This window comes from Schistocerca nitens, chromosome 4, assembly GCF_023898315.1.
Source record: "Schistocerca nitens isolate TAMUIC-IGC-003100 chromosome 4, iqSchNite1.1, whole genome shotgun sequence".
NCBI classification, from domain to species: domain Eukaryota; kingdom Metazoa; phylum Arthropoda; class Insecta; order Orthoptera; family Acrididae; genus Schistocerca; species Schistocerca nitens.
In genome coordinates this window covers 959,315,612-959,336,013 of record NC_064617.1, presented here as the reverse complement: position 1 = coordinate 959,336,013, position 20,402 = coordinate 959,315,612, and the positions used below count along the sequence as shown (strand labels likewise).

Here is a 20,402-nt window from a genome sequence, read left to right as displayed (position 1 = left end):
TCTTGAAAATTTCGACATTAGGTAATGCAGCAAATGTTAACAGTGAAATGGTCAGAAACAATTTCTGGCCTGCTCTGGATGAAGGTGATACAGGCAGTATGTGGTTTCAGTAGGACTGGGCTACATGTCGCACATCCTGCTAGACAATAACTCTAGTCCATGAAAAATTCCCTCAGTCTGTGATCTCACTTCATGGCGACCTGGAATGGCCTCCCAGATCTTGTGACCTTACTCCATGTGATTTCTTTTTATGGAGTTGTGTGAATTCCAAGGTCTACCAGAACACACCACAAACCGTTCTTTAACTTAACATGTCATTAATGACCACAAGACACACGTCCGTGGGAGGGTCATCACAAACTTCATAGACCAAGTAACTGCCTGCCAAGACAGTGGAGGTGGACATATGCCTGATATAATTTTCCTCACTTAAATGGGAATGTATGTAGATGAAAGTAAAAAAAAAATATTTTGATGTACTTTTGAATTAATTATTGCATTTTTTTTAATTGTGTAATATATGAAAGACCCTATACATCAAGTTGAAATCTTGTAGTATCTCTTCCACATATACAGCTTTCTTTCATTATTCTTAAACCAAGTGTTAGCAATAGGGAAGTGTAGACACAAACGAAAAATTACTATAAATATAAATTTTAATGTACAAGAAATTTACAATTTTCACACAAAATATTAAAAAAAGTATCACGTCGCACTTCATAGTGTCCATAAATAGGCAGTCAAGTATCGGACAACTGTGCACATTGTCTTTGCTATCGACGCTCCTTTGGCCGATCTTCAACACCACGCGATGAATGTCTACTGCGTGATTTTCCACTAGAATAATACCTGTCATAATTTTCACCACGACGACTTTCATGGCTTCGAGAACGTGAACGATGCCTCGTCTTCTCCCTGCAACAAATACTATCATTAAGTTCCTTATGAATAGATAATAGGTGATAGTTAGTGTATCTGTTACATTAGCTTTATCATAATCTAAATCAAAACAAATTTGTAAATACTGAACTGAACCCATCCTCTTTTGTCTTTCTATCAAGTCAGTGTCAGACCTCTCTGCTGCTATCTCCTGGGCAAAATGGAGAGATACACACTACTGTGTCGTTGTTGTTGTTGTTTGTGGTATTCAGTCCAGAGACTGGTTTGATGCAGCACTCCACGCTACTCTATCCTGTGCTAGCTGCTTCATCACTCAGTACCTACTGCAACCTACATCCATCTGATCTGTTTAGTGTCTTGGTCTCCCTCTAAAATTTTCACCCTCCGTGCTGCTTTCCAATACTAAATTGGTGATCCCTTGATGCCTCAGGACATGTCCTAGAAACTGATCCCTTCTTCTAGTCAAGTTGTGCCACAAATTTCTCTTCTCCCCAATTCTATTCAATACCTCCTCATTAGTTATCTGATCTATCCATCTAATCTTCAGCATTCTTCTGTAGCACCACATTTTGAAAGGTTAATACTATTCCTGTCTAAACTATTTATCATCCACGTTTCACTTCCATACATGGCTATACTCCACACAAATACTTTCAGAAAGGTCTTCCTGACATTTAAATCTATACTCGATGTTAACAAATTTCTCTTCTTCAGAAACACTTTCCTCGCCATTGCCAGTCTACATTTTATATCCTCTCTATTTCGACCATCATCAGTTATTTTGCTCCCCAAACAGCAAAACTCCTTTACTACTTCAAGTGTCTCACACCCTAATGTAATTCCCTCAGCATCACCCAATTTAATTCCACTATATTCCATTATCCTCGTTTTGCTTTTGTTGATGTTCATCTTATACCCTCCTTTCAAGACACAGCCATATCGTTCAACTGCAGGTCCTTTGCTGTCTCTGGCAGAATTACAATGTCATCAGTGGACCTCAAAGTTTTTATTTCTTCTCAATGGATTTTAATTCCTACTCTGAATTTTTCTTTTGTTTCCTTTACTGCTTGCTCAATATACAGATTGAATAACATCGAGGATAGGCTACAACCCGGTCTCACTCCCTTCCCAACCACTGCTTCCCTTCCATGTCCCTCTACTCTTATAACTGCCATCTGGTTTCTGTACAAATTGTAAATAACCTTTTGCTCCCTGTATTTTACCCCTGCCACCTTCAGAATTTAAAAGAGAATATTCCAGTCAACATTGTCAAAAGCTTCCTCCAAGTCTACAAATGCTAGAAACATAGGTTTGCCTTTCCTTAATCCCCATGTTCCAACATTTCTACGGAATCCAAACTGATCTTCCCCGAGGTCGGCTTCTACCAGTTTTTCCATTAGTCTGTTAAGATTTTGTGTCAGTATTTTGTAGCCGTGACTTATTCAACTGATAGTTCATAATTTTCACATCTGTCAACACCTGCTTTCTTTGGGATTGGAATTATTATTCTTCTTGAAGTCCGAGGGTATTTCGCCTGGCTCATACATCTTGCTCACCAGAAGGTAAAGTTCTGTCAGGGCTGGCTCTCCCAAGGCTATAAGTAGTTCTAATTGAATGTTGTCTACCCCCGGGGCCTTGTTTCGACCTAGAGCTTTCGGTGTTCTGCCAAACTCTTCATGCAGTATCGTATCTCCCATTTCATCTTTATCTACATGCTCTTCCATTTCCATAATACTTTCCTCAAATGCATCGCCCTTGTATAGATCCTCTATATACTCCTTCAATATTTCTGCTTTCCCTTCTTTGCTTAGAACTGGGTATCCATCTGAGCTCTTAATACTCATACAAGTGGTTCTCTTTTCTCCAAAGGTCTCTCTATTTTTCCTGTAGGCAGTATCTATCTTATCCCTAGTGATATATGCCTCTACATCCTTACATTTGTCCTCTAGCTATGCCTGCTTAGCCATTTTCCACTTCCTGTCGATCTCATTTTTGAGACATTTGTATTCCTTTTTGTCTGCTTCATTTACTGAATTTTTATATTTCCTTCTTTTATCAATTAAATTCAATATTTCTTCTGTTACCCAAGGATTACTAATAGCCCTTGTCTTTTTACCTACTTGATCCACTGCTGCCATCACTATTTCATCTCTAAAAGCTACCCATTCTTCATCTTCTGTATTTCTTTCCCCCATTCTTGTCAATCATTCCCTAATGCTCTCCCTGAAACTCTCTACAACCTCTGGTTCTGACAGTTTATCCAGGTCCCATCTCCTTAAATTCCCACCTCTTTGCAGTTTCTTCAGTTTTAATCTACGGTTCACAACCAATAGATTGTGGTCAGAGTCATTATCTGCCACTGGAAATGTCTTACAATTTAAAACCTGTTTCCTAAATCTCTCTCTTACCATTATACAATCTGAAACCTTCCAGTATCTTCAAGGCCTCTTCCATGTATACAACCTTCTTTCTTGATTCTTGAACCAAGTGTTAGCTATGATTAAGTTATGCTCTGTGCAAAATTCTACCAGGCAGCTTCCTCTTTCATTCCTTACCCCCATTCCATATTCACCTACTACGTTTCCTTCTTTTCCTTTTCCTACTATTGAATTCCACTTACCCATGACTATTAAATTTTCATCTCCCTTCACTATCTGATGAAATGTATGATGAGATAAAAGAAATTACTCAATCTCTTCATCATCTGCAGAACTAATTGGCATGTAAACTTGTACTACTGTGGTGGGCGTGGGCTTCATGTCTATCTTGGCCACAATATTGCGTTTACTATGCTGTTTGTAGTAGCTTACCCACAATCCTATTTTTTTATTCATTATTAAACATACTCCTACATTACCTCTATTTGATTTTGTATTTATAACCCTGTATTCACCTGACCAGAAGTCTTGTTTCTCCTACCGCTCAACTCCACTAATTCCCACCATATCTAACCTATCCATTTCCCTTTTTAAATTTTCTAACCTAACTGCTCGATTAAGGGATCTGACATTCCACGCTCCTATCCATAGAACGCCAGTTTTCGACGTCCTCCTGAGTAGTCCCCGCCCGGAGATCCGAATGGGGGACTATTTTACCTCCGGAATATTTTACCCAAGAGGACGCCATCATTTAACCATACAGTAAAGCCGCATGCCCTCGGGAAAAATTACGGCTGTAGTTTCCCCTTGCTTTCAGCCATTCGCAATACCAGCACAGCAAGACCCTTTTGGTTAGGGTTACAACGCCAGATCAGTCAATCATTCAGACTGTTACCTATGCAACTACTGAGAAGGCTGCTGCCCCTCTTCAGGAACCACATGTTTGTCTGGCCTCTCAACAAATATCCTTCGTATCACTGAAGCATGCAAGCCTACCCACAAATGGCAAGGTCTATGGTTCATGGGGGGGGGGGGGGGGCATAAATAAGTAGGTTTGTCTAATTCAACCACCTGAGAGGATACACTTTCTGTATGTCTCTCATATGTCCAACTCTCATATTATGGCTCAAAAATTGTGAGCAACACAAAACACTTAATTTCATCTCTCTCTCATTATCTGTTTTCTTTCCAGTCTCTTTGGGACATACGCACTTGTGCCTCCCATATACAGCAAGTGCTGGTAACATTCCACATGTAAAAACAATGAGTGAGAGACTATGACGACTTCAATAGGATGACAAAAAAAATTGTGCAAATACAAGCTGTTCCATGGATGCAACGAAGGTATGGTCCCCTTAGCTCACTCACAGGTTATCCGCCACGTGGCCATATTAACCCCTGAATATAAGAACCCCTGCCCCCTTTCTCTAAGAGCCTTGATGACAAAAATTTATTTTTAAAATAGTCTGATTAATCAAAATTAAAAACAGTTTTACTGACAAAGTATCTGCCTAAATAGCAAATGTTATACCCATTCTAAATTAACGCAATTTACTGATTTCTACACTTCGATAACACACAGAGAAATTTCTTCAGAGAAACATTGGATTTTGCTTCTATACTGGCTTGAAAATGTTACTGTCTCTCTTGCTTTCAAACTCATCTGCCTGCCACTCTCTCACTGGCTATATAGAATCAGCATTGGCCACACCCCCCTCTTGTTTCCATCATATGGCACGGATGGCAATGACGACACTGCAGTACAGAATGTGTGAGATGCCTTCGGCTCCTATCTAGCCTCTTACTATCTCTTGCAGACACGAATATTATTTTTGAGTATTTGTCTAACTTAAAAGTTGGTTCAATTCCTACTACAAATGGATCCACTCGAACTGTGGTTAAAAACATGATAGATGTTCCTAGAGTGCCAAGGTACATGGTACTGATTCCCACAGTTGGCAATACCACTTCATTTGCTGCCCCGTCTCTACTCCCCCCTTCCCCTCCTCCTGCACTCATTCTAGTTCTCAGTCAAGGGGTGTCATTGTTTCATATGTGACAATAGCAACTAATATATGAATAAAATATCGCAAAAAAGTTCAGTCCAATTCTTGAGCTTCTGCTTGCCTCGTAATGTACCGACCTCTGTTGGTACTAAATTAGAATTATAATAATAGTAAGTATCTGTTGGTACTGTCTCCACAGCGGGTCTCGCCATCTTAATTTATTCTCATGATAACAATTAGTTTAATATTTGTTTTAGTTGTTAGACAGTTCATTCTGAATCTGTATCACCATCATGTGCTAAGGCTGATAAAAACCTGGGAATGTTTTTACCTGATATTCTAATAAGTGAACAGGGACTGAATTTCTCATCTGTGACCCACTTAGTAAATGATTACGGTCTCTTCTAATCAAATAAAATATCAATCTAGGTTCGGAATCAAGTAATGTTTTTTCATGGACAGTATTTTCACAACTGAATGTTACCTTTACTTAAAAAACAACATTAATGTTTGCATGTGGTATCTATACATGTATGAGAACTTTTATAGCAAACATGTTCAAATGCAACTAAAGGTTGCAAGATGACAGGTTTTAATACTATTTCCTCCTGCATTTCACAAAACTGTCCAATTTTAAACAGAGCAACAGATTTGTTGTACTGCAGTTTCTCGCGTATCCCTTGCACTAATGTTGCGCTAGTCAAATCTCATGTTGTTGTTTGAGCGACACTGATTCTGCATCAAGCACTTCAGAATATCAGACAATCTTGGGCCTGTTCGAATGCAAGTATTGTCTATCCATAACAGCCCTTCCAAATTCGAAATAAATTTTCACGTAGGATTTAATGTCCTGTTGAAGGCACAGTCACTGGAGATTGAGTACAAACCCAGGTTGGTGAAAGAAATGGGCTATTGCCTTTCAAAGAAACCATTTGCCTCAAGCAATTTAGGGAAATCATGGAGAAATTACATCTGCATGGCTAATAGAGAATTTGAACTACTGTCCTCCCGAATACATATCCAGTACCTTATTACTGCACCACCTCACTCTGTAACAACTGTTTACATATACAGAGTGAGGCAGCTGAAGTCATAACACCCTTTGTATCTCCCCAACCATAATAGATACAAAGGTGCCGTTTGGACAGTGAATTGCAGGGACAGGGGCTACTCGAATACATCACAATTCATGTTTGTGCTATTTTTTATTACAGAGATATGAGGCCATCTTTGGTTTCTTTTTTTAAATGGAACCCTATGTTAAATTTTTGCATAACATGATGGGCTTAAAAAGACGAATAGGTGAATAGTTTTTGAGACACAGATAAGTTCTCGTATTGTGTTTGTCCTTCGAAGTGGTGTTGTCCAATGCGACCTTTCCTGTTGTGTAGAGTACACGGTAAACGTCGCGAGTCGATCCTTACACAAACACGCCCATTTACCTGACAATAGCAATACATACTGCGATATTTTGTGCAAAAATTAACTGAGGATGTCGCGCAAATATTATTCAGTTATTTGACACCTGTGATACCAAAATAGTAGACAACATACAGTATTAAAATACTACAAGATGTTAATACGTTTTAAGTAACAGAAATAGAAATACAAATGTAAATGAGGAGGCCCTTATTGGTCACAATTATTTTGTACGTATATTTTTTTTTATTTTTTATTTTTTTTAAATGTGGTGCTACAGAAGAATGCTGAAGATAAGGTGGGTAGATCACGTAACTAATGAGGAGGTATTGAATAGGATTGGGGAGAAGAGAAGTTTGTGGCACAACTTGACTAGAAGAAGGGATCGGTTGGTAGGACATGTTTTGAGGTATCAAGGGATCACAAATTTAGCATTGGAGGGCAGCGTGGAGGGTAAAAATCGTAGAGGGAGACCAAGAGATCAATACACTAAGCAGATTCAGAAGGATGTAGGTTGCAGTAGGTACTGGGAGATGAAGAAGCTTGCACAGGATAGAGTAGCATGGAGAGCTGCATCAAACCAGTCTCAGGACTGAAGACCGCAACAACAACAATCTGAAAATATTTACTATTGATCACAATACGAAGCAAATACGCACAAAGATGCTAAATACATACTATACATGACATAATACTTTACTGGAGCATGTGCTCAAAATGCTTCCCCTCTGCTGCAATGCACATTTGTAGTCGGCGTTTGAATGATTTGTGAACGGCTGCGAGGCATATTATGCAAATTCACATTATCGTGGTTGGTGAAAGTCGCTTCATCAGTAAAAAGCACCTGTTGAAAAAACGTTGGATCATCTTGTAGGCACTGCAGAGCAAACCGGCAAAATTACTGGCACCGTTCGAAATCCACACCTGAGTGTGCTTGATGTATTGAGAGGTGAAACGGGTGAAATCTATGCGGGTGCAATATGCGTGGATCACTTCTCATACTTATATCACATTCCGAGGCGATATGTCGCGACGAAACAGTAGGGTCGTTATGCGCAAATACTAGAACGCCCTCTTCATGTACCTCACCAGTTGCAGTTTTCTGCCTTGTCCTCTGCATGGCGTTCCATATCCCGATTTACGTAGTTTCTTGCAAATATGTGCACGAAGCTGACGTCTAGGACGCTCCCAATCAGGATACAGCTCTCCATATCGCTTTATTGCTCTAACAGCATTTCTTCTGCTTTCACCATACACTAGAAGCATATCTAACTTTTCATCGTTGGTGCACGTCTGTTCCAAGAAACTGCGATGGAAATGCAATGTCTCATTACCCCAGCAGCACATGTATACCCTTCTCTCCAGATACCTAGTGCATCACCTTGCGGTGTTATCAAGAGGCAGGAAAACAACGCCTTCCTTGTTAAGTTCCTCAGTGTTCAACAGGAAAGGTTGCATTGGACAACACCGCTTCGAAAGACGAACACAATACAAGAACATATCTGATCTGTGTTTCAAAAACCTTCGCCTAAATATTATGATATACACATATTTGGAAAAGTCTTTTTAAGCCCATCATGTTATGCTAAAATTTAACATAGGGTTCCTATTACGGTTGGGGAGGGAGATACAAGGGGTGTTATGACTTAGCTGTCTCACCCTGTAGAAGACTGTTGCACAAAAAGTTACGAACTCGGAGGGAATACTTTTTTATGTGGTAGGTTAGCACAGACCAGTCTTAAAACAAAAGTCTTTAGGTGTTATTGCTCCAAATTACAAAGTTAATTGGTCCTTGTGTACTTTTTCCATGAAAATCAACACAATACAGTACACGTGAATGAACAGCAAGTTCTTCGATTATACAGAAATGGTACCACATTCTGCTTGGTTAACTGTTTTGCACTTGAGGCCAGAATAAATGGTAATGCTGAACGATTATGCATGGTTTGTACATTAATATAGAAATGGGAGTATTATAAATCTATTACCTGGTTGCTTTTCGTGACTTGTGTGGTGAAAGACTTGGAGAACGAGAGTAGCTGCGCCGACTTTTTGTCCACTTACGATTCTTCCTCTCATGGGAACGCGACCGAGACCGAGATCTTGATCGAGACAGAGATCGTGTCCTGCAACGGAAGGAAAAGTATTTTTTGTAAATCAGCGAAACAGCGTAATTTTCTGAGTCAACAATTTCCCCACAATTCTGATAGCTTATATCCTGTAATTCAAAGAAGTGAAAAAAGGAAAACAGTTTATTGCTAACTGTTTCTTATTAAAATTTTAACACATTTTGACTCCGTAAGGATAATAGTAACAAAAAAAACTGATAACTTCAGTAATATGCAAATGGAAATTAATAACTAAAATGTGGTTTCTAAATAAAGGTAGAGAGAAACTGGTAATTCTGGAAGTAAAGTGGCATCTAATTTTTACTGCTTTTTCAATAACTGCTCAAAAATACATGAGAATAGGAGTTTAGCGAACAGATCATAAATGCTTCATCAATAAGGAAATCCAATGGCGGACAGAACAAAGTCCATTGTGAGAAACACAAAAGTAAGTTAGTCCATCCTCTGGAAGATGAACTGCACAAGGATCAACAGTTCACAATGAGACTTCTGCCTGTGCACTTTTCAAACATTTTTCAGTCACTGCGACATGAAACTGACTCCCCTTGAAACAGACACAGCATTCCCTGAAGTAGATGCACACACCAGCACAAAGCAACATGAATGACAGCCCAATTCTGATGACTCAATCTACTACTGTGCGTGGTGTTTTAGGGCTGAGAATATGTACCAAGTACAATTCAAAGAAGTGTTGTGGAGCACAGAGGGTAGCATTTTCATGTTTGACAATGATCGGCTGACATAGTCACTGCAGTACAACAGCTCATTTGAAACTGGTGGTAAACACTTCTCATACCCATAAAGTCATACCCCACCTCGTCTGATTCTCATGTTTTTGTACCTGAATATTTTATTTCTTTCAATGGATATGCAAGATGAGAAATGGGTGCACTCTGTTATTTTAACAAACAAATGGTAATGATGTCAGAACAAACTTCAATATACATACAAGAAAGTTTACATTTTGTGTCATCTCAATTGACCAACAGTACTTACTTTCCTGGCACGTGAGTTCTAAACCCGATCTCATCAAGGTAAGTATATACTACACTCCATGACTGCAACCAATGAGTTCCTGATCTCACAAAATATAAGTAATATTAAACAAAAGTAAAAACTCAACCTTCTGGAAACCTGTCATCATAAGACAAAAGTTCATTTTTGATCTGGTAATGATCCTCAAATGCTTGAATTTTAATTTTGTATGAAGCAAATTATAAATGGAGGACTCAACACCGATTGAAGTTTACATTCCTCTTAAAAGCGCCATTATTTTAATAAATGGCAAACAAATTTAATTATACACTGTATTCCCTATTATTTGTGGGCGGATCATTCACCCTTAAAAAAAGGGGGGGGGGCACAAATGCCGCACATACGGGGACCATCAGCAGCGGAAGATGACTCCGCTGAATGGTGTCTGGGTGCACACAGACATTTGCCACTGATGCTGCTGCTGCTCCTGCTATTACCCATCCACTAGCCACTGTTCAGAACATGCAGTTGAAAATATCTCAATTACTCATGCATCTTGTTCCCCACATTACCCTGAATAAATGGGAATATACAGTATTTATGCACATCAACATTTTCCAGGTATAATCTTCAATGCAAAGTACATACAAGGTTACACACAAATAGGCTGTATCAATGTGTCCTAAGTCCTACTAAAGTTTCTCCCAATTTGCTCTAAAGTTCCTACTGAAAGAGTTTCTCGCTGACTGACAGACCGCATGATGTCACTGAGTGGCACTTGTTTCCTTTCAGTTTTCTTTGAGACAACAGTTGATTAATTATTAATCTTTTAAAATGCACTATAGAGAAAACAGAATCCTCTGCCTCTTGATATAGAATCAATCTTTGAAAATCCAAAGGTGTTTCAAAAAAGAATGATCCAATTTTGGACAGTAATTATTACCAAACATGGGACTACCTGCAAGTAAATAAGTGTTCTTTGAGTGGGTGTGGCCTGGAGTTTAGAAAATTGTCCCTAGATCTCAGTCAATGCATCTTCCAAGTTTGCAATCACAAGTAAGATAGTGTCCACTCAACAGAAGGTATTTTGTGCACTATAATTTGGAAAGAGTCAGTCAGTGATTTCAGTCCAGTGAGCTACTAGTTGGCATTGATCCGCGTGCTGCCCCCCCCCCCCCCAAAAAAAAATCATTCATTGTTGGTATCGCCAATCTGAAGAGACTGGATGCCTGTGCAAAGGTAAGAGTCCAGTTTGAGCTCACACTTCTGATGACACAGTGGAAAGAATTCAGCAAACATTTGAGCAGACTCCACAGAAGTCTACTCCCCCGCAAGCAGAGGACTGGCAGGGCCTCATATGATTGTGGTGAGTGTTAAGGCATCATTTGGTCTATCAACCATACAGACTACAATTACTGCAAGCACTTCGGGTTCGTGATTAAAAAAAAAAAAAAATGGGTTGACTTCATCAATGCTCTGCCAGAGGACATGGAAGACAATAAATTTTTACCATGTCTAATTTTCAGTGATGAAGCAACATTTCATGTTAGCAGTAAGTGAACTGACATAGCGTGTGCATATGGGGATTCCGTAATCCTCACAAAATTACTGAATATGAAGGAGAGGCACCTGAAGTGAAGGTTTCTTGTGCCATTCTCACGAACAAGCGTACATCCTTGCTTTTTTGAGGAAAACACAGTAATTGGAATGAGCTACCTTCAAATGTTACAGAACTGGCTTTTTGCACAACTTCAGGAGGGCTCCGATGACTTAAATTTACAACAGGATGGAGCTCCACCACACAGGCACAACATACATTATTTTTTCAATGACACTCCACCTCAATGCTGGGATAGGGCGCACGGGACGCTGAGACACTGCCTTGCATTCTTGGCCTCCCAAGATCGCCAGGCCACGACCCTATGTGATTTTTTTCTTGGGGGAATACGTGAAGGAAAGCACATTCACCCCCCTTTTACCTCATGACATAGAAGAAGTGGAGAACAGAATAACAGCCACCATAACTTCTCTAAAATCAGATTGTGAAGAGTTTATGACAAATTTAGCTATCTGCTAGATGATGTTCATGCTGGTGGTGGTGAACACACAGAGCATTTGTAATAGCATACCTAAAACTATTATAGTTTTTTTTTAGTATTTTGCAATTTATCCCATGTTATTAGTATGTTTTTATCAATAAATATAGAGTTTTGAAATCAGGTCGTTCTTTTTTAAACACCCTGTGTAATGTAAATGGATGAATAAAAACCTATCTCACCAAGCAGCAGCAGGAGAACACACATACAAAGGCAAAGAAATATGCAAGCTTTCGGAACCAGTGGCTCCTTCCTCTGGCAGAAGAGCAACTCAACCCTTCTGCCAGTGGCTCACTGGCTCTGAAACCTTGCAAATTTCTAAACCTTGATGTCTGTTCTGCCGCCACTACGCAAGTAAATTTTTTGTACACCCAATTATGTTACATTCCAATGTAAGGTACTTAACATTAAAACACTTAAATTCTAATTATGTACTTAATGTGTCCCCTACCTGCTGGCTTTTGACTTTTTATGTTTCACTGGTGGTGGTGAATGACTGGGAGATCTCGTACGGCTTCTGCTCCTGTGTTTGTCTGAACTGTGATTACTGCGGCTGGAATAAACACAAAACCCTGCAGTTCAAGCAATATAACATTTATTTAGTTCTCTCTCTCTCTCTCTCTCTCTCTCTCTCTCTCTCTCTCACACACACACACACACACACACACACACACACACACACAGAGAGAGAGAGAGAGAGAGAGAGAGAGAGAGAGAACATTCGCAAGTTATCAGACATAATACTTATTTTTAGGGCCAAAAGAGAGAGAACTACGGCAAACTTAATGGTCAGCCAACAACTCAGACTATTAACGTCAAAGCTGCAAGTACGAGGGTAAATCAAATATAAACAGGAACTTAGTTCCCGAAGTTGTTAGGGCTGAGCCTACGCTTCTATTGTGCTAGGGTTAAGTCCTCAGGAGTGGGGAGAACAGGACTTCTACATTCCCAAACAATTCGTCACTAGCACTCATTGTGTCTGAGCAAACGTTGCACCCCTCCACTGTGCAACACATAATTATGAAATTTATTACTCTTGCAAGAGTTCAAGAGATGGAAATTTTTCAGAGATTAACTGCACAGTTTGGGGACCAAACACTGTCAAAGAGTCTTGTGTGTGTGTGTGTGTGTGTGTGTGTGTGTGTGCGCGCGCGCGCGCCTCTGAAACAAATACTTCAAGGAAGGACAACAACAAATGGAAAATCAGGAACATGATCACAATCCTTAGACCAGCACTACAAATGAAAACATTTGTGCAGTTAGAGACATTCTTTAACATGATCGACAGGTGAGAGTATCAGAAATTGCATTGGCCTAACAGGCCAGATTAATTTAATGGAGCTGGAAACTGATCATCACAAAAGTGTGATTCAAGAGACCACCTTCCTTCACGACAACACCAGGACGCATACTTCAGCTCTCATGGTCTCAAAACTACAAGAAACACACATTGCCTCATTGTCAGCTAACAGTAGAGGCATCATCCAAACAGAATTTGTACATCCAGGCAGAATAATAAATTTGCAGTACTGAAACACTTCCTTATTTCAAACCAATTAGTTTCCCTTGACCTCATCAGCTTTTCTTTTTTTTTTTTTTTTTTTTTTGCAATACAACAACACTATAGCAAATGCAGTAACCATGTCGTCCTGTTTCTCTCTAAAAAGCCTGACTCCAGGTTTGTAATGTATCCTCAAAACCGAACACACACCTGAAGCGTGCAACATTCGATTTGATTTAAAAAAACCCTTAAGATTTGACTCACTCAAGATCATGCTCATTGTAAAAGAAGGCTTCTCAGAGAAATTAATTGAAAACACATGCTGAGCAACATATTATAACAAACAGAGCCTATTTTCTGCAAATAAAGGTAGAACCAGTAACCCTATATTAATGCCTTTGTCAGAGAACTTATAATAGATGGATACTGTTCATAAGAGGTAAACATCATCTAAATGTAGATGATGTTCAATTTTGACTCACCTTGTTTTTTTGGACTTTTTGCTGTGCTTTGAAGGTGGTGGGCTATGGCTTGGAGATCTTGTTCTACTTCGACTCCTGTGTTTTTCAGAGTTGTGATTATTTCGGCTGTAAATAAATGAAATAAAATGGAAAGAGCCACAAAAATGTACAGCTGTACTTGGGTCACAAAAATAACATTATATTTTACATGTGTTTGAAATTGTTGTCAGTGATTCAGCTGACAGATATATAGAAATAAAGTATTTCAATCAAAATATACCTGATAAAGCCACCCCATCGTGGAGAAGTATGTCGAGCTCGTGAAGGTGAGCCAGGGCTATTGCTCCCTGCACCACCTCCAGTACCTGTACTATTTGTACCTCGAGCTTTTAATCGCGCTTCTTGGTACTGTTTCCTAAGCTCCTCCACACGCCTCTCCAACTCTTCAGAATTTGGCTGCAATTAAGTATCTTCAATTATAATCAACAATTTTGTAATTTATCAGATGACTCTTGAAAATACATGGATAAAATATTTCTCAAATATTAACACAGTAAAACATTATACGCAATATAAGCACACAAACGAATTTCATAACTTAATTTCTGTGACCAACGTCATCCATTTATGTTACAATTGCCTGTTCTTATCCCTTAGCCTCCACTGTGAATTACCAAGTTACTATTTTTAACCTGTAGATCTGTTGACATTTTTTGATTCTCCTCTTCTGCTGAGAACACTTAGCTGATCACATGTAGAAATTTCAAAACAGTATTTTGGTCTAAAACTAATAATTCATGTTACTGCATTTCGTTAGCAGTCACTACCCACTGCATTAAATGAACAGGCTGCATGGGCATTAGTCTGAATAAACAATCACACAAGACAATATTTATCTAAAGTTGTGTTTCTTTTTACAATGCAAGTGGTATGTCCTCTAGAACAACACCAACCATCAACGATAACTGTTGCCATGAAGGCTCTTGTTTACTACAGCAGTGAACACAAGCACCTACAGAAACTGAGGGTACAGTAAACTGTTAACTTCATCTTCAAGTTTTTAACATTAACTTCCATATGGTATCATGAAAGTCTCAAGCTAAACTTCTGGCTGCCGCATTTTGTGACAACAGGACTATGTCAACATTGTTCTTGTGCACTCTCTACTGTGTGGAACAACAAGACGACGGAGTTGCATCACGAATATGTAAGATACAGTCACTTATAATATGAGGTGCCTCTGTAGATAAGCAATCTCAGTATGATGATTCTTTCCTGAGATTAACTATATCAAATGAAGAAGGATGAGGCACGAAAGTAGCCATGTCTTATTTAAAAAATAACCCCAGCATTTGTCATAAGTAATACCTGCATCTACAGCCATGCACTGCTAACCACACTGTGCAGTGCACGACAGAGGGTATTTTCTATTGTACCCGTAATTAGAACACCTTCTTTTTCCTTTTTAAGTATGGAATGTGGGAATAATAATTGCTTAACTGCTCCTATGTGCACTGTGATAGGTCTAAACTTGACTTTGCGATCCCTACAGGGGCAATACATAGTGTCTGTAGTATATCCCTAAATTCATAACTTAAAGTTGTCTTTAGAAAGTTTTTGTCTACCTTTAAGCATTTGCCAGTTCAGTTTTTCAGTATCACTGTGATGCTCTACCCCCAAGTCAAATAAACCTGCAATCATGCATGCTGCCCTTCTTTCCATATAGGGAATTCAACATCTCAGTGTCCTCATTGTATCGCCTTATAGACAAAAGGGGCACTCCCAATTGTACTGATTACAGCATATAGTCTACAATGTACAGCGATATGGCCAGATTCCACATTTGAATGCACTGGTACTCAGAAAAACTGACAACCTTAGAACACAAAGTTTGCAGAAGCCCATTTATACAGCGTTCCAGCTATCACTGACAGTACTTGTGAGTCATATCCACTGTTTTGTATTTTATAGACAGTAGTCACATTGTTTTCGTATGCTTGTTAATAATCTCACTGTTAACATCAAGTCATCACCACTTTCAGTGAAGATATTTTCTTTTTTTTGTTTCAATGATTAACTACTTAATTACAGCATGCATAAACTTGTACCTGATCTGCATATGGCTGCACCTTGACATACGATCAAGTTTTGTTCCCACAACTGCTGGAGCAACACTTGTCTTGGTTGAATACTGTAACTGCATGCTGTAGAAACTGAATTATCTGTTCACTGCGAGCTAATAAGAAATAGGAGCAGCAGACCATTGAAAGCCCCACACTATGACACTTCAAAGGGACTTGCACACTACAATGCTGTCACTTTATCCAATGATTTTTAATTAATGTATGAGGTGTGCAAAAAAAAGTAATGAGACAAACAACACTGAGCGATCTGGCAACACTGTGTTGTTCTACTTTTGTAGATTGGTGTGTTCATCCCTTCCAGATATTCAGTCTGCTTTTCAGCTCTATACAGCCATCATGTGATTTCTGAGTGTGCAATCAGTGAAGTTGTGCTTTTTTTGTGTTACAAAAATGGAACAGCAGAATTTAGAGCAATGTTATGCAATCAAGATTTGTGTTGAACTTGGAACGTACTTGAGTGTGTCCTTTTGGAAAACAAACAAGTCTACGGGAAATATTCCTTATCAAGAGACAAGTTTTTCACTGGCACATATCATTTCTGGAAGGCTGATAACATGTCTAAAGATGGGCCACACTGCGGGGGACCTTCAACTTCAGAAACATACAAAGATGTTGAACGCATTATGTTTTCTCTTTTGAGATCCGACTGACGTTAGGAAGATTTTCAGCATACATTAAACTTTGACCAAAGTTTTGCAAAAAATTTGTGCCATAAAACCTCACAACTGAGCAGTACACTCTAAGTAGCAAGTGCACTTATCTTGAAAGGATTTACAATGACCTCGAGTGGCAAGGTCATGTAATCACAGGCGATTTTTGGTTATGATCCTGGGACAAAGCAATAAAGTGAGGAGTGGTACACTGAAACATCTCCTCGGCAAATAAAAAGCCAGAATCAGCTAGTCAAAACAACACAGATTTGATTTTTTTGGTAGTAGGTGTACCAAGCATAAAGAAGTTGTTCCCCCTGGACAAACTGTCAACCAAGTATTTTACAAAGATATCCTTGAAAGGCTCAGGAAAAGGATGAATCGAGTGAGACCGAACACTGTAGACACGTGGATGCTGCATCATGAAAATTCCCCATGTCACATGGCCACTTCCATCAATTTTTGACCTCTAAAGGCATTCCTGTTGCTCCACAACCCCCTTCCCCCCATTTACCTGATCTCAGTCCTTGTGACTTTTTTCTTTTCCCAAAACTGAAAAATGTCTCAAACAGACGTCTTGGGATTCTGGAGAACATTTGAAATGATGTGACCGACACTTTAAAGGCCCTCTCAGTTGGAGCCTTTCAGTGCTGCTACCGAGACTGGCAACAACTACTCTGCCAGTGTATAGCTGCTGAAGGAAACTACTTTGAAAGCAAAATATTGTTGTTTGGTAAAAAAATTTATCTCATTTCCTCACACACCTTGCATGTTTGTGACTGTGTTCTTGGGGAAAAAAGCTGTTCTCAAACTATGCCCCAGTGAGATATGGAAACTCAACGTAATTAACAGGCAAAAACTAATTCACATGATAAAAGACCTCCCAAGACACCTAAACATTGTACAATTAAATAGAGGAAGTCTGACTGTCAGATAGGTGGCACAGAATCAAACATGTAGATACAAAATGACCATCTTAGTGACAAAAATCAAATACAAAGAATAAATAAAATTTTTAGGAAGTTGCAAGAACTATACTTCAATCAAAATAACAAAGTGATTGATAGTAGAGCATGGGAGGGGGCGATGTTGGTTAATATTTGTCTGTGTACACAATATAACTGTGCCAGCAACAGACGGGCATTTCCACACTGGAAACACAATTTCCATCAACATATAGTATTGGGTTTACTTAGAAGGTGGAAAAAGTCCTAACACTCCTCTGTGCACTTGCACAACTAGTTTAGGGCAGTCTGTTGAGTAGAATACTCATCATACATAAACCACACAAACCAGAAAAAGCAACACCACTGTTATATTACCGCTCATAAGCACTGTCTGCAACAAACTATGGCAACTGGTACCTGATTAGCAGAGCAATATTGAAACAATGAGCATAACAGGAGGTGTGACCACAATTGTTCTCTAATTGCTTGTTAATTGGTAGCTGTCCTGTATGATACCCGCTACCATTCACTTTGTAATTCTGATCTGGGTATAACACCATATATCACCACATAAAACTGCTTAAACGTAACTGAAGCAAAGTTTAATAAAAAGCAGAGGTAAATCTATATCAATTTATACTATAGGTAGTACTACTGGTCATCTATTTTCGTTTTGTTTATACCTTCTTGCGGGCATAGAGGCGTAAAATGCGCATACACACATCTTGAATGTCTTTTTCTTCAACACGGAACAGGCTGTACCAGGCTGGGGATTTTGGAAGTGGAATACCTAGTCGACGGGATGTTAGGTAAATGCAAGCACAAGCAACTGTCTCTGGCTGATACCGTACAAAGACATCAGTCCGCAAAGAATCATTCATGTAATTCCTGCAAAGAAACAATGGTGTGATCCTTTTTAGTATTCTGTAACAGTAACAAATTTAATAATAGATTAATATAACTCTATGAAAATGTGTGACAAGGTATTCTTACCATGCCAACTGCATGAGAGTTTGGTGTTTTTCGAAGCACAGAACTTGCAGGTACATTACTATTAACTGAAAGAAGAAAAATATTTCATTATTTATACAATTAATGATGAAATATACCAATAATAATATTGAAAATCTTAAACTTTTACTAGCACTTTCTAACCTTGTGAGGATGTTTTACATGAACACAGAAACCAAGCTCTTTTAACACTCTCCTTTCTGCCTTAATGACCTGAGTTTTGAGAGCTATATAATTCTGGTCCAGTATCATTGGCTGGATAGTCCTGTAACATACAAAAGCAACCAAACTCTAAGCAATAAATATTCCGAACTATAGCATGACAGCAACAGTTGAACAAAAAATTCTTTTCTCCAAAATAACATGAACACTTCTTCTGGTCTGTAGTAGGTTGTAACACACACATTGTGTAGTTGGATAAAATGCTTCAAATGTGCTGTAAACAGAACAGTGATTAATCATTATTAACTGGCATAGGACTTTAATGATGTGTAAATGCCAAATCTTAAATACTTACACATGACCTATAACCTAACAAAATCTTCTCTTTTGCTTGAAACAATAGGCTTTATACCATTAACTTTTTTGTGACAGCGACACCAAGGACAGTAATTAACTTACACAACAGTGTCAGAACTAAAAATTAATAAACAGAACAGTTTCCATCCACAAGGTGCTTTGCACAATTCTCTTTGAAAATCCAGAGCAAGTCCCCTAGCATGTTTCCTTCTGTACACAAACAGTACTTTACTGACAATAGTATTCCTCTGAGCCAACACCTTACCAAGTCTTAAGTTTCGTTATTACTGCTGCACACTTCCACTGAATTTCTTCTTTCTTCATTGTTGAACACTCAGACAACTTTTCTTGAAGCAACTCCAAAAGTACGCCAGTGAAGTACTGCATCACATCCATCAATAAATCAGCGGCTGATGTGGGAAAAGTTGAAAATTCACTCCCATAAATCGGCTTCTGATTGAGAAAGTCAAAACTTCACAGCGATGAATCAGTTTCTGACTGGGAAACAGTCAAAACTTCACAAGTCAATGTTTCTCTTAAATGTCAACAGCTTATGTTTAAGTTTCACAACATACCTAGTTCTACATACCTTTCACAAAAACCATCACACGCACCTTTGTTACCTGGTTTTGCACTATACACAAACTGATTTCCATTTTCCAAAAAGGAACTTTCATGTTCATTCAGAATATTCACAGCACTCTGTGGAATCTATTGGAAACTAGCTGTGGATAAAAGGTTAGCCCTCAATACTTACCAAAATAATTTCCGCGTGTATGGAATTACTGCTAAAACTACATTTTGCAATTTGAAGTGATTAACACAAACTTACATGTAGACTCAAAGTATTTTTTTTAAATAATTAGCAAAATTCTCAGAAGGAATCTTAACAACAGAGAAATTGTTAAACAGGGCAATACATTTTCATGTAGATCTTTCCTTACACTGGTGTTAAGTAACAATTACATACATTCTGGTGTACACTGTGGCCTTCTTTTAGAGACTTTTAGTGCCCTTTTCATTGCACATAGCAACTAATTTGCAGAATGTGACATTCAAACCCATTATTGTTCTGGGGAAACAATAACCAAGCCAACAGGTTTAAAGAGAAATCCACTGCAAGACAATGTGAGATATAAAGCTAATAGAAATATGTAAACACACAAAAAGTTAACAACTTATAACACTTCTTATAGTTAAATATGTTTTCAAATGTGATAAAAAAATGTAGAGAAAATGACGGCAAAAGGAGAAAGAGCAAGTTTG

The 20,402-nt window shown here is 38.7% G+C and overlaps 1 protein-coding gene across 4 annotated transcripts in view; it reads right to left on the bottom strand.

Annotated features, from left to right (window-relative positions):
• Nucleotides 1–638: 638 nt before the first annotated feature.
• LOC126253639 (cyclin-L1) overlaps nucleotides 639–20,402 on the bottom strand; it is a 69,480-nt gene continuing 49,716 nt past the window's right edge. Inside the window, exons 3-10 of one of the 4 annotated variants that reach the window (XM_049955129.1) lie at nucleotides 18,762–18,882; nucleotides 18,600–18,664; nucleotides 18,290–18,494; nucleotides 14,146–14,321; nucleotides 13,887–13,991; nucleotides 12,355–12,456; nucleotides 8,692–8,829; nucleotides 639–915 (exon numbers count right to left, since the gene is read on the bottom strand). In XM_049955129.1, the coding sequence (XP_049811086.1) occupies nucleotides 774–915; nucleotides 8,692–8,829; nucleotides 12,355–12,456; nucleotides 13,887–13,991; nucleotides 14,146–14,321; nucleotides 18,290–18,494; nucleotides 18,600–18,664; nucleotides 18,762–18,882 (1,054 nt within the window). In that variant the 3' untranslated portion in view covers nucleotides 639–773. The remainder of the gene's footprint in view (nucleotides 916–8,691; nucleotides 8,830–12,354; nucleotides 12,457–13,886; nucleotides 13,992–14,145; nucleotides 14,322–18,289; nucleotides 18,495–18,599; nucleotides 18,665–18,761; nucleotides 18,883–20,402) is intronic. The other 3 variants (XM_049955130.1, XM_049955131.1, XM_049955132.1) reach the window with 3 other exon arrangements.